The sequence below is a fragment of the Anser cygnoides genome, chromosome 1, assembly GCF_040182565.1.
Source record: "Anser cygnoides isolate HZ-2024a breed goose chromosome 1, Taihu_goose_T2T_genome, whole genome shotgun sequence".
Taxonomy (NCBI): Eukaryota; Metazoa; Chordata; class Aves; order Anseriformes; family Anatidae; genus Anser; species Anser cygnoides.
Genome location: NC_089873.1, coordinates 149,429,892 through 149,445,138, shown reverse-complemented (window position 1 = coordinate 149,445,138; position 15,247 = coordinate 149,429,892). Strand labels below are relative to the sequence as shown.

The 15,247-nt window shown below is 40.9% G+C and overlaps 1 protein-coding gene across 2 annotated transcripts in view; it reads left to right on the top strand.

The window, feature by feature from the left end:
* The window catches only part of COL4A1 (collagen type IV alpha 1 chain), a 133,422-nt gene that overhangs the window by 66,342 nt on the left and 51,833 nt on the right, over window positions 1–15,247 (top strand). For both annotated transcript variants that reach the window (XM_066985497.1, XM_066985504.1), the window contains exons 3-10: window positions 11,131–11,220; window positions 11,310–11,354; window positions 12,881–12,925; window positions 13,037–13,099; window positions 13,201–13,254; window positions 13,404–13,430; window positions 14,337–14,420; window positions 14,532–14,594. In XM_066985497.1, coding sequence (XP_066841598.1) covers window positions 11,131–11,220; window positions 11,310–11,354; window positions 12,881–12,925; window positions 13,037–13,099; window positions 13,201–13,254; window positions 13,404–13,430; window positions 14,337–14,420; window positions 14,532–14,594 — 471 coding nt within the window. The remainder of the gene's footprint in view (window positions 1–11,130; window positions 11,221–11,309; window positions 11,355–12,880; window positions 12,926–13,036; window positions 13,100–13,200; window positions 13,255–13,403; window positions 13,431–14,336; window positions 14,421–14,531; window positions 14,595–15,247) is intronic.

Below are 15,247 nucleotides of genomic sequence, written 5' to 3'. Positions count from 1 at the left end.
CTTGTAACCATATATGCTTTGAAGGAGATAGAGCAGTAAGAAACATCATTAAAGTGGAATGTCCAAAGAGGAAATTTGAAGTAGCTGCTAAAAAGGTGATAATAAGGTACTTTATCACCCAAACAAATTCCTAACCAGCTGAAGAACCTCTTTAGTTTAACCACAAAAGAAACTCATGTCACAGAGGGAGCAAGGACAGCTGAGAAAGCATTTTCAAGAGATGCTAAAACGATTTCCATTTTCTTTCAGGTAAACTGAGAAAGTTCACAGAGCAATGAGTAAATTGAGTTATAGACAAAACAGGAAAGAAAGTTAACAAATTATGAAAATAATTATTAGCTTTCAGTGTCGGGTAAAGTCTTCTCATATATCATCTTACTATCAGAAGAAAAATAAAGTTAAGGTGAAGCCAAGGGGAAAGCAACTCAGATTCTTGTCTGGAAAATCATATTTCTATTCCTTAGAATATTTCAAGAGTAACTAGAATGGTAAAACCTGCCCATAAATCTTGTAGCTCTTAAAGAAAGCATGTGGCAGCTTCCACTAAAGTTCAGCAGGAACATTTTTAAATGTTTTGATATGCCAACAAAAATAATTCTCACTGAGGCTTGTGTCAAAGATCACCATGCACAGTTAAAGTAAATACTGAGTTGACCAAGTGAGTGAGCACAGACACTGACATCAAACTGGATGTCTTCTCACTCTTGTCTCATTTGATGCTGTTGCTGACTGTAAACTGATGCAACAAAAGTAGTTCCTGGATAGTTAAAGCTTTGGGGCTTTCGATAACCCTTGGTTTTGTTGGGACAGTTTGATCAACTGCCAAGAGAAGGCTGAAAGGCAGCAGAGCTGCAAAACAAATGAGTGTAAGTAGCAGGAGTGGAGCAGAGGGACAGTAGGGCAGGAGGGGAGTCTTAAGCGCACTCTGAGTCTGAAGTCAGGAGTTATGTGAAAAAATGAAAGAATACCGAGGGCTCGTATAGGATAGCAGTGAACAGAGAAGTCAGTGTTGTCCAGAAGTGCTGCTGACAGCTGTATGCAGCACCTTTAATGGCATTTGTGAATTAAGGATGCAATTACAAATCTGCGACTCAGATTTCTTTTCTGTCTGCTATGGAGATGGAAGTTGGCAGTCCAACAGGGACACACACACAGCCTTGGCAAAACTCTTACAAAGGGAATTCTTCAGGATGTTCTAGGTATTAAGTGCAATGAATTTACACTAGTGCCAAGGCATGGGAGTTGAGGGATGCTTTTTACCTCAGAAAAAAAGAGAAAGGATAGTGCCTGGAAATGTGAAACTCTCTAAAGCTATGCAAAGTACAAGCCTTAGGCAGAAAAACTTTCTTTCTGCCCTGCCTGTCATTGGGTGCAATCAGATTTGAGGAAAGAGCAGTGAACATCAGCGTTGCCACTGTGAGTGGTACCAAAGGGGAAGAGTTTGAGTTGACACGTTTGAGTCATGGTCTCAGACCAGCTCTCACCAGGACAGATTCCCTGCTCCAGTGGCTGTGTCGCTTTCCTGTGAGTTCCTCTGGGTGGCAGTCTTACATCACAGGTTTTTAAGTTTTCTGACATGCTGTTTTACACAGCCTTACTTTTTTGTCAAAAAGACAACCTTTAAGACACCTAAGCAGTACAGCAACTTCTGGTTGGTATTCACTGACAAGTAACAACTAATTGATTATGCTTATAACCTCCATAGTGTCAAAATAAGGAAAATAGTCTGTTTTACATATTTGTTAATGATTATTGCATCTTTGATAACTTAATTGGTTTAGGTTGAATTATTCTGAAGGTGCTACAGAAATTATATTGTGGTGTCTGTTCTCTAATGCTTCTGGTTGAGTCAAGAGACTACAGGTTAAACTGAAGAAACATCGCATTACACTTTGAGGCATAGTGTTATTTGCCCTGTGGTGTTTTTGTGATAAAAATTCAGAAGCTAGAATATTTCCTCCAGCTTTTGTGGAAAGATATCTTACTTCCATGCAACTTTTAAAATGTTTAAAACTTTTGAAATGCCATTTCAAACCTAACCAAAAAAAGTAGCTAGAATAGCACTGTCTAGAATAGCACTGTCTGTCATGTACTCTTTAAGATATGAGCTACTTCATTATGAGAACTTTATTGCAGTCTGTACTGTCTAGGACCAGCTGCCCATGTTTTTACTATTTATGGAAGAGATTATTTTCTGTAAATATGTCCATGACAAACCTTTGGCAAGAGAATAAAACTTGCATGTAACGACGTCACATTTCATTCCAGGTCTAGGATGTGAACAAAAATAAATTAGAAAAACCTGAAAAGTTCAAGACATTCTTTTTCTGCTGTTTCATCTTTGAATGTGAGCCTTTGAACAATGCCAAATGCAAACAAATGCTAAATAATTTTCACTAATGAAGAAGGAAGGGTGTGGAGCATTTTTACCCCTTATTTTCATGGACCTTCAACACTGGAAGTGACTTAACACAATGTGCAATAAAACAAAGGAAGAGTTACTCAGACCTAATGAGTTCAACAGATGATTAGAAGGGGTGGGAAATATAGCACCCTTTTGATTCAACCTGTCTCCAGGTGATAGAATTTCCTTTTTTAAAAATTATTATTATTATTTTTTTTTTAACACGGCATATGCATTTTTCCTTCCCACATCCTCTTCCCTTGTGGCTTTTTGAGGTTGTTCTGTTCCCTAGGGTGGCTCTAACTTTTGGAAAAGGACTCCTTGAGCCAAGTTTGATTTTATTTTTATTTAAAGTTTTGGAAATACACCATGCACACCTTCGGTGACAGGTTTTTGTGACTTTCTCCTGAAGCATCACGAGATGTGTCTTTTGCAAAAATCAAGAAATGTTTAAGCATGAAGACAGTGAAACACATACATTGGTGTTAAACTGCCAAACACTGTTCAGGCAGACTTCCACAGTCAGAGAATGAAGCTCACACGCTGTCTGTTGGCTTCTGCTCTCTGTTAGTCTTGCCTTCATACTCTTGTCATACCATGCCCTCCATCATGCTTTGAGGTAGACTACCCCTAGTTTATGAAATGGTGAAATTAGGGGTCATGAATTAAAAGTACTTGTACCCCATTAAACTTCAGTGGCTTCCCCCCTTTCCCCCTCCTTTTTTTTTTTTTTTTTTTTCTTTTTTAATGGAGGCAAACCAAGCATGTCTTCTAAATCATAGTTTTCTGTAAATAGAAATACATTCCTTCTCAGCATCCTACCTACTTCTGGGTCTGCAACATTTGTCTACACTGGAGTCAAATACACCACAAAATATACAATGACCAAAGACAAACAATGTAAGGAGTCACTGAGAGCTTAAGTTAACTTGGCTCAGCAAGTCCTAGAAAGTGAAATGTAGGCACCTCTGTTGAAAAATCTGAATAGCATTTGGAAAATGAGAAATAACTATGGGATGAGCAAGAAGAGGAGTTGCATGAAGCACATGAATTAAATATGGAGGAGCCATTACTTACAGCTGGTTTAGCTGAAATTGTGCAGTGCTGATAAGCAACCAGTTGCTTGACACTAATTAAATAGAGGTTGAGACTGTAGCCGTGACTGGCTTCTGAATATTAATTTTACTTCACTTGGCTTATTTTAATTCTCCTTCAGCTACTAAATCAAATTCAGACACACTGCATACCCACCCACTTTGTTTGCAGACAAACTAAGCACGTCGGTACAGATATGTAGAGGAAAGGATACACAAAGATCGTTATTTCTATTTTTATACTCTTGGGAAGCACTTAGCGACTTCCTGAGGAATGCTCTTTGCAGCCGTCAGGCGACACTGAGATACACTTCCCGCCTAAGCGTGCTCTCCGATTTGGAAGGCAGAGGCACAGACAGCACTTGAACTGCCAACCTGAACAGCTCTCTAACCAAATTATTACGCTGATTGATTCACTACTGCAGCTCTGAGTTCACCATGGATCACTCTGCACAGATTCTCCGGTGCTGCAAATTTACTAGACTCGAGAGCTGATAATTGCATAGCAGGAATGACAGCAAAGCCAGCAAGCGGCCAGTGCTGTGTGACATGCCATCGCGGGGTGACGAGAGTGCACCTTCCACCCTTGTGTATAAAAGTCTGTATGACACTGGCTTTTGCACCGGTGCTTTTCAGTGTTCCCACCTCTAAGCGCAGCCCTGGAACTGGTTTAACTGGGGGCTGAAGGAGTCCTATGGATGAAGGGCACTAGGGAGGGGCTAAGGGGAGATGGAAATGGCAGAACCAGCATTGTGACAGAAAGGGCATGACTGGAGAGTGCTGTTCACCAGCAGCTGCTGGGATAGCTCTTGGTGTCTGCATATAGCCTAGAGCAGCCCTGGTAATGCCTCAGGTTGTGCAGGGGACTCACCCAGCCCACACCCAGCCCCACTGGGTAGCTGTGCAGGTGATGTAAAACAGTCATGGCTGCCCCTTCTGTTAGTCATGCCGGATTCGTGTTTCCACATGAGTGAGTTTTCTCAGATTCTTTCTGGCAGTGCAAGAATCCAGATTTTGCTGACTTACATCCCCCCTTCCTCTCCCTTCCCCTCTTTCCATTCTGCATGCTGTCAGCCCCAAAACTGCCGGGAGAGCCAAGATGTTTACAGAGCTCCTACACAGATTCTTCGCGTGTCTTTACAGTTATGTTTGTGTAATTATTTGCTAGTTACTCGTGTGGCTTCAGAACTGTATGGCTATAGTGTAGATAGATTCTCACACTGAAGAATGTGCCGTGGGAATTCTGTAATGTTAAGCATCCGCAGTGCATTTAAGGACTCTTGTGCTGTGAGTGTAGAGCAATAATTCTGTTTGACTGATATCCACTTCACACTTTCAGTAAAATACTGAAAATGGTAAGTGCAGCTAAGGACAAACAGATGATATTTATTGTACACGTTTATTTTAGTCCTGAAAGATATTCGAGGCCGGTGCTCCCTCTTGTGGTTAGAAATACTCTTTTAGTTAGGGATTGGGTATTCCCCACCACCATTTCTTCATGAAAACAGCCCCGAGCCAGTTACAGTTCTGTAAAACGTGTTTAGAAGAGTGTGGAGAGAAACACAGTGACTCAAGAGCGCTACTCAGATCCCACAGTAGTGTCTCCCACTGTGTATTGTAATTGCAGGTCTAACACTTCAAAGCCAATTCGCTTGAGTGCATGCAGTTATATCAGCTGAAGGAACAAACACAGAGCCTGCATTCACCTCTCACGTGGTTTGGGACAGTCTGTCTAGAAACTGTCTAGGTCATTGCAAGGCTGTTGTGTGTTGCTGTGGATTTTAAGAGGTCACACTGGAGCATCAAGGTGTGATGAGAGCTTCAGGATTCATGTGAATGGTGCTGTTTTCATTAACAGTTACACCTAGACCTCAAACTAATCTCTATTAAAAGCAACATTTGAGACTATTTCTAAAATCAGACTAGGAAAAGGGAAAAATTGGGAAGAACGTTGAATTGTCAGACCCTGTTTCTCTTTTTTTGGAAAACTGCACCCTCGGTTTTCGTCTTGAAGCTGTTGCATTTCTTTGGCATACATGCCCTTGGTAGTGTTTCAGTTCAATGCACATGAGCTTTGGAAAGAGGGATGCATGTGTAGTTGTGAGAGAGGAAGCTGGAGCTCAGAACGGATGTTGGACTCGGCAATAATGCTAATCTGAAGATGTCTGTCCTTCAAGTTCAAGCATTTGTTGGCTCTGGGCTCAGTTCCTCCTGCAGCAAAGGCACAGCTGAGGAGCTCTGGTAGATGAACTCCATCCAACCCGCCGTGCTTGTGTGAGAAGCTGCTGTCGCAGCCTTTCTGCACCTGCGTTGCTGTGTCCTCGTATCATTTTTGGCAACCGCCTCGACACCCGATGGGCTTCTCAGATCACTGAGGCCAGAGCAAGCTCTCTCACCAAGGAAAAGTGAGTGAATTTAGTGAACTGGTCTGGTGCAGCAGTGCTGGAGGGAATCATCGAAGCTGCTATAAAGAAGGGTTGGGAGGCAACATCCATTTCGAAGGAGCAGGAAGAGGAGCAGAGACAACTTTGCTAGCTAGATCAGCTCAGCTGCCTTTTAGCATCTCCCCGTCAAACCGTGTTACGTGTTTTCAGCCGAAGGGCGGGCACATGTCTGTTCTGCCATCTCTACCACGGGATGATCTCCCACTGAGGCAAACCGAACAGGAGGAGCCAGCTAGGGGCTGTGTGATAATCTCGTAAATGCCTCCAGAAAGCTCTGCACATTGTTATTCACCACATGCTTCAGTCTCTGGAGAACTGGAGAACACAGCATACGTATGGGTCCAGACATTGTGTGAGCCCGCAGCTCTGCAAACATTTGATTTATATCCATGTTACCAGTCTCTCAAGACTAACATCTCCCTGTCCAACAGTCCCTAGACAAAATAATAAGGGAAATAATTTATAATGTAGTGCTGGTTGTTTCCTCCCCCTCAGCACTTGATTTATTACAGCTAACTCTTCTGAAACTACTTGCTTCATGTGACTCTCTTCAACAGCCATCTGCAGTTGCTCCATGTGTGAAACAGTATTTCATGGTTAATTTGGAAGGATGGATGCCAGCAAAAATGTCAGTGCCTGTAGCTATGTATGCTCTTAACAGGTTCACCTCTCTTTAAAACTCCATTCAGTTGCTTTTAATTCGAACTATCCAATGTGGAGGCATTTGGATGCGTTTCACAAAAGCTGGATTTCAACAGGCATCTTGCTAATCAAATGAGTGTAACAGTGACCGAGCACTTGCTGTCTTTTTACATAGCATCTCCATGTTTTCAACAGCAGCTGAGAGGCAGAATATTCATCTTTGTGAGATGAATAATGTATTCTCCTTTTTGTTTTCTGACAGTTTGCACTGAATCAGTGGAGGTACAGATGACTCGGGTTACATCTGTTTTAATTTCCGAGTCTCATGAATTGATTTGTAAGAAGCAGAAGCTCTTTTAATATTACTTGCCAAGACTTTGCAGCTGTGAATATTGGAACTTGAACAATACATAGCACTTAGAGTCAGAGTCTCATGGTCTCCACGCATTGCAGCTAGGAATCTCAGTGCTGAGCAAAGAATAAGTGGGGTAACAGCAGTGATCTAGTGCTTGCCAATTTATGTAGTGTGGATGCTTAATGGGTTGCAGCATAAATGTAGTGCAAACACTGTTGGGATGTTTGGCTGGAACACTGGGTGAACAAAGGAACTGGGCAGGCAAGCAGGGAAGGGATGCTGCTCAAGTATTTCCTTGCAATGCAAAGCATCTTCAGGACACGCATATGTCTGTACTGCATGGTGTAATACATGACAGCTTCATCTGAGCTTGCAGTTCTAAATAAGCCACTTTGGGTAGGAAAGCAGCAGTACAAATGTTGCTACCCCAGTGATCTCTGCAGGCTAATACCCAGTCGATGTAGGGCACGTGGAGCTCAGCATTCACGTGAGTTTACTACTTCTCATGGTAGAGTTTCTGTATTCTCTTGTTCAGCGTAGACATTTTGAGACTGATAGGATTTTACTGTGATTTAGTGTAGTTTCACTGATGTCAAAAAGACATGTCACGGTGTAAGTTGGTACTGTCTGGGTCACTGAAGCATTGAAGTTAGATCTTTGTTCACTAGCGATGCTTCTTTCCTTACAGTCTGACGCATAGACTAAATAAAGGGCCTGGAAACCAGGACACATCCCTAGATCTGCTACTGGATCTGGCTGGCATAGGTTGTCCCAAATTCTGTGAGTTTCCATGGATGGCATGGAGAAGTAAGGTCCCATCGTCTGTCTAGACTGAGACTGCACAAGTTTGGGCTACTAACTCAGTATTTTGCAGTGACATTAAATGGGAAGGCAAAGTAGAGAGAGGGGTGTAAGCAGTGTGTAAGTGCATGCTCCCCAGTTAGCATGAGTGGCTAAGGTGGCTAGAATAAATTGCTAAGGTGGCAAATTGTATGTAGAGAGAGCTTCTGTGGCTCTCGCATCCTCAGAGCCAAGACTGTCAACCAACTTTTTGGTTTTTTTTACTTCCCTCTGGCAAATCACAAGCTAATACATGAGCTCAGTTCTGGTCTGAGAAACTGTGAGTCTGCAGTATTTGGGATGGGAGAGACCTCCACACACTCAGGAGTTGTACTCTCCAGGCATCTGGGCATCAGGCAGCTTGACTGGGTATCCAGAAGTCCTGGACAAATAGCCCCTTACTTTTCTTCCTCTTGGCCTAACAGTTCAAGTCAGTAAAAGACAATGTTTCTAGGGAAACCTGAATGTATCTTGGCCCAAAGTGTCCCTGTACAGTCTCTGACCTGCTCCTGCAGCTATGTTTAACCCCTCAGAGAGGGCAACCTGGGAGGCTGAAGATAGCTTTGCAGAGCTGGCTCTAGTTGTCCTGGAAGCCCAAGCTTTATTTATGTCAAGCCTTGGGTTAATGTCTTTGGCAAGATGAAGTGGTCATTACCTTAGTGAGTGATTTACAGGCACGTTAAGGGCCTTTTACAGTGCCAGAACAGTCTTCAGGGAGCCTTAGACTAAACGAAATCTCTAAACCTCAGTTTTATTTTTCCGTAAGAATGGCAGAACGAATATTTTCCTGTGTCACAGGGTGCAGTGGTTCAAAGTGCATTGAAATCCTCTGGACAGAGCTCCTGAGTGCAGAAAGTATTAGCTCTGTTACATATGACTCATACTTCTATGTAGGTGTCAGAAAAATCTTGTTTTCTTCTCATTTGCACATGTTGTGCTTTCCTTCGGCAATGGAAAACCCTGTTCTATGTGCTTGAGTGTCTTCTGCCTCCTTAATAGATCTCCCAGCAGGTCATGAAGGCGAGTGCCCACGGTTCAGTGTAGAATCCTGTTCTGAAATGATTACTTCAGAACTTGGACTTTGTACCTTTAACAGCTGACTTAGAAATATGTTTCTTGATCTGTTGGGCTGTTTGCTTTGTTTTGCAGTGTTTTGTGATACCACAACACACTGCCAAGGATTTTGGTAGCTAGCAAACTTTATTATCAAAGCATGACAATGAATACTGAGAAGTAAATAGAGGAGATCGTGCCATTTTGGTGCTTCAAGGAAAAACAGTTTGATTGCCTCAGAAAGTACCTTTTTATTGAAAATGCTATTTTTCATGGGAGCAAAGAGAGGAGAGGCAATGTAAGATTTTTTCCCAGCGGAAAATTTTAATAAATGAGTGATATTTTGTTTATAGAAGTGCCACGTCCCTCAGTTTGCATGGGCAAGGACTGCCATGAGAGCCAGTCCAGGAAACATACCACAAAGAGGTGAATGGACACCCAGCATGCTCAGACATCAGCAACCCTTGCAGTAGCATTACAAAACGGAATTATTATGTTATTTGACCTATCAGAAATTTCAGACTTGCTCCTTCTCTGACTCCTTCCATTTTTTCTCCTTTCCCTTCTCAGCAAAGTGCAGGAATGGCTGCACAAGCTTTGGTGGGACTGGCTGTTACCTCTGACACCCAGCTCACACTAGCATGCCATGGGGCAGGGGCTGTAGGTGCTGGGTGCATCTCTGGGTCCTTTTCTTTGAGACTTGAAATATAAACAAAATGCCAAGATCATATTTCCACCAGACCTATAGAAACTCAGGCTGGCAGGAGCAGCCACAGCAGGGACACTGAATAGAGCTGGTGCCAGCAGATTTCCTTTATTTCCACCCAAGTCACTTCTCTGTACTAAGTGGTTATTTTGCTTTAATTTCCCCTCTACTTTCTCCTACTTTTATCATTGGCCCTTTCTTCTTACCCATCAGTCACCTCTATTCTTTTTCTCTTCATGTGAACAAAAGCCTACCCAAGTGGCCAACTCCCATCATCTTCAGAAACTAATTAGCGCCACATCCGTGAGTCATCACACCCCTTCCTCTGACTGTCTACCATAATGTTTTCCTTGCAAAGTACCTGTTTTACCTACTTGAAGAGTGAATTCTCCAATCTCCAGATGTTGTTCTTCTCTTATTTGCTCGGTCCTCAGATGACCCCCACCAGCTACTAGAATGTAGCTGGTAATCCTGAGCAAATGGGAGAAAAGTTTCTTGCTCCTCACTAAACTCTTCACCATCCTAAATTCCCAGTACCAAATCATTTGTTAATTACAAGTAGCAAGCTCATCTCTCACTGTTCTGCTGAATATACTGAAAACTGAGTAGCTTCCTTTTGTGTGTTTGAAACTCTGTTGATTTTATTTCCTTGTCTGTATCCCATGAAAATTGGTCTATTTTTTGAGTTTCTAAAACAGATGCCATGTTTTTTAGTTGTTGACCAAACTTGTATACCTTTTCCTTTTTTTTCAGTTGCTCACTAATGTTTTATTCATTCATATTATCACATTTTTGGATAACATGAGGTGCTTCTCCCTGTTTCACCCTACACCTTGAAAAGACAACTCTAGTTACTTCCTATGTGGAACATTTGGCTTTTAATTTGCTTGAATTGCTGTTTTCAGACTTTGATGTATGGATACATTTTTTTCCCTCTCCCCTATGTGTAGGTTTTTTCAGCCTTTATTCAGTGTTCCTCTTGGTTTCACTGGGAATGAAAGCGTAACAGCTGCAATATTGATCTAGAGCGTGGATGGATTTTATTTTCTGCCTCTAGGTTTATGTGTTTTAAATGCATTTGGAGTAGTAGGGAGAGTGCAGAAAACATGTATATCCCATATGACGATAAAGAGGAACCTAAAGGATGACAGATACAGTCACTGTGTTGAGCTTCTCAGAAAGACCCTGTATGTTGAACCACCTCTGACTCTGAACCACCCTGAAGCTCAAGACTAAGTGACAAAGCCTGCTGTCCAAAATCTGCTGTTGTGAATGACTTGTAAGATGAAGATTCATATTGGCCATTCATACACTAGCGACCAAACAGTGATATTTGCAGTTTTCAGGAATATGACTGCTAACTTGGGGTGTTAGATTTTCTGGCCTTTCTATTGCTAGCAGTATAAACATGCTATGAACAGCGCTTTTCTGTCATGCCACAATTACCCTGTGCCAACTTGTCATCAAACAGAAATGTTTCTTTGTTTATAATAATCCTTCTTTCAAAGACTAGAATGAAATGTTCGTTGTCACATTTAACTTCTTACTGTTTTCAGTGGTGTTGTTGCTAATGCCTTTTCTTCTTTCCACAGGGAGAAAGAGGCTTGCCAGGACTACAGGGTGTGATTGGGTTTCCTGGAATGCAAGGACCTGAAGGTCCTCCTGGGCCACCAGGGCTTAAGGTAGGAATTAAGCTTTAATATTTAAAACACTCAGATTTCCCTAAATTGTTGTCCCTAGGAAAGACAAAGCTCTCTCTTTTCCTTTACAGGGTGATACTGGAGAACCAGGACTGCCAGGAACAAAAGGAACAAGAGTGAGTTTTAACTTACATTTTTGTAGTTTTCATGTCTCTGGGTTTATACGTCTTTCACTCTTCATAGCTGCCTTCAAGTGGATGATGAGGTTTTTCTCTTTGAGTTAATCAACTGCATCCCCTTGTGCTGCACAGTAATTCAAGATTTTTGTTCTTGCCTTTGAAGTTCTTTCTGCATTGTGCAGCCAGTGCCTTTGTCCATTTGCATTTTCCCCCATTACTTATCACTACATCAACAGCTCTGGTTTTAATATTCCCTTGAAAGCCTTCTGACCTACCAAGAGGCTTCATTACAACTGAATGTGAACCATCTAACCTCCTTGAAGTGCTCCAGCAGAGATGCTGACACACTCACAAGCATGTATATGTTAAAAATTTACACAGGGTGTAGAAACAAATTAAAGCCGGGGCTTTAATCCCCCGACTTGTTCAGTTTTAAGGGAGGCCCTAAGCATGCCTGTAACCTTCTTGCTGTCATTTCTGTTTAATGTGGTACTTACATAACACTTAATTAGTATATTATTGTAGCCAGGGCCATGTCTTCTTGTGTTTTGTCAGATGTGAAGCTCATTCTGAGCATTTTCACATTTCATAATGTACTGATGAAAGAGAATTTGAATGACTTGAGGAGCAATGATACATTTTAAGTTGTGCCCTCTTGTCCACAGATTTTCAAAATGCCATGTCAGTTCTGTTCTTCATTTGCCTGCAGTGGCCTGCAGCACACAGAATTTACAAAATCAATCACAGTGTCTAAAGTATTACAGAGGGAGTATTCTGATAGATCAAGAAATCCTCATTTCGGTCCATGAAGTTCATGGTATCCTGTGTGTTAACGTAAATTAGCATCTCCTGGCAAATACATTCACTGTTTGCAGTGCAAGTAGACTGTACTTTTGCAATGGTAAAGTTTTGGAAGATGCAAATATGCTATCTGAGCTTCTGGAATCTCATACATCTTTTCTGTTTCACAATAAATAAACTGGTAGGATGAAAATGATGTGCCAAGTCAAATTCCTGATTCATTACACTGGAAAGCTATTCAGGGAGAGAGAGTTTTTTCAAGCCAGTTGTTTTTTTGGATGATAGAGATGAAATTGACATACTGATGTGGCTGATGAAAGATGGAAAAGCATCTTTACAGTGGGTTAGCATCTTCCTCTGCTATGAAGAGGTGTCTACAGTAAATTTCACGTTGTGAAGTATGGTTGTGAGAAGACAGAAGCTCTGCATTCCTTTGTTATGTCTGTGTAAGGTTCCGATGCAGTTTCAGTTGAATAAAATGCATATTGCTGCTTAAAAAGTTACAGAAATATAAAAAAGTGCTTTCAGTTACCAATCACTAAAATGCTATGGTTGGGAGGTTTGGAAATGAAGGCTATTTTGTCAAGAGAGTTTAAAAGCAAGTTTTACTCTGATTTTTACTGTCCCCACTGGAAAGGAGACTAGAGATGCAGCTTGTCATTGCTGTTTTGTGGTTTTGTCATTTCAGTTTCCCAAGTTCAATATGTTTTTGTCAATTGCAGGGCCCACCAGGACCATCAGGATTTCCAGGAAACCCAGGCCTTCCTGTACGTGTGAAGTATATGTATTTTTACAAAGAACATCAAAAGTGAACATCAGGCTACGTCTGACCTGGATTAATGCTGTATTGCTAATTTCTTTACTTCCTTTTTATGCAGGGCATTCCTGGACAAGACGGCCCTCCTGGTCCACCTGGCATTCCAGGATGTAATGGCACAAAGGTGACATTTGCAGATGTTTATAACAACATTTCTGTGTTGAAATAAAAACATCCTTCAAACATGTGTTCCCTAAACAAAACCAATTTCTCTGTGCTCCTTAGGGTGAAAGAGGTCCAGTAGGTCCCCCAGGTTTACCAGGACTGACTGGGAGCATAGTAAGTAGATTCTTCATGCTTCATTCACTTCACTTGTTTCAACTCAGATTCTTGAAATTTAGATATAATTATATGGCATTATATAGATTATAAAATGTAAAATATACAATACTGAGGAAAAATAACATCAAATATGTCTTTTTTCACAGGGACCCCCAGGACCTCCTGGAATGAAGGTACATTTTGCTCTAAATGTGATCATTTAGAATGTGATCAATTAGAATGAGTTCTACACCCTCTAAGACTAGCAGTCCTTCCTGTACTGGTGTACTTCACTTTGTACTCTGCTCTGCAGTCCTCCTAAATAAAGGCAGTGGAGCAACTTCCACTTCATAACTATTGAACGTATGTGTTGTTCCATGCAGGTCTTTAAAGTGTAAGTATTGCATGAAATACAACAGGAAAAATAGTACGTATCATTAACCCCACATAAGTATCGTGGTGGCCACAAAGTTGTGCATAAAGATTTAGATAGGTTTTATGGTTCCAACATTTGTTTTGATACTGACATTTCATTTTTCAAAGTAGTTTAACTAGAGAATGTTTGTGGAAGAAAGTCATACAGCCCCTCAAAATACTGCAATTTTGTACAAAAATGCGGGAAAAAACAGGATCTTTGCTATCAGAAAAAGAGGTATAAAGAAGCGGATAACAATTGGAATAGTTTTCCAAAATAAGAAAGACAAAGTGTATCTCTTTTTTTTTTAAGAAAAAGGATGGCTTTGATTTCAAAATTAGTTATAAGACTAAGATCTCATCCTGGAGAAGAGATTGTGAAGTTACCAATTCCATTAATAGCCAGGCCAGATGTTCTCATTGTCTAGTAATACTGTAGTAGTGATAGATTGGTGGGAAAATCTGTCTGATTACCCATTACCGTACAGAGAATAAAAGTATGAATGATGATTTGGTACAGGAATCTCTTAATTGTAAAGTGAGGTGACTCTTTTAAAAGTGAACTTTCCAAATGATTCCAAATTTGACGTGGCTCTAACTTTTCTCTTATCTTAACATTTTTGAATGTGTTTTAATGGATATTAAAGTACTATTCTTTTTATTTTTATTTTTTTTTTTTGTTATAGGGAGATCCAGGTGAAGTGATTGGTCTTTTACCTCCTAGTGTGCTAAAAGGTGATAAAGGCTTTCCTGGCCAACCTGGATTACCTGTAAGTCTAAATGATGTTTGAATAGCAGTGAGTTTCAATTAAAATTATATCAATATCACAAAATTGCCAAATACATATCACTTTTTAATTATGCCTTTTTATTTTTTATAGGGTCCACCTGGAACTCCAGGGTTTCAGGGACCAATGGGGCCACCAGGGCTTCCAGGAGAACCAGTAAGTTTCCTGTGATGGAGTCACCTGTAATGGTGATTTGCACTTCACTTACAAGAAAGTCCTACAAGGTGTTAGGATTTAGGAAAGACAACCTGTGGCTTCAGGCTACATATTTATTCTCCCGGACTCTGTCATGGCAGAATTGCATAGGTACATTCAATAGCGCTGCTCCTAGAGTCATCTTCTTGCATATTTGGAGGATTTTATTTGTGGGGAAGGGGTTGTAATATACTTGATCCTCCTTTTCTGTCTTCCCCCACTTAATCTACAGAACATAAATTACAGACCTAGCAGCCATATCTAAATCAAAATGTATGTTGAGATTATTATTATGGGCAGTTGAGTAAGAAGCACTGTGGAAAGCAGGGCAGCATCAACTTCCTATTATTCCTAATGCTGAAGGCATTTTAACTATCTGAAATGTTGTCAGGTCTAATAGATACCTAATGTCTTCTCTTCCTGTTCTGGATGCGGGTAATGTTCATAGGGATCAGTTACTTCCATCTGATGAAAGTCCACCCAGTGTTTCTGGCTATTAAAGCGAGCATCTGTTTTCCTTCTAAAGAAAACTGAAAGTGATGTAAAGGAAAATGGTCATACAGTTTAGTCAGCACTTGCACTTGTTGATGTAAAAAAGAACAAATTTAATGAAA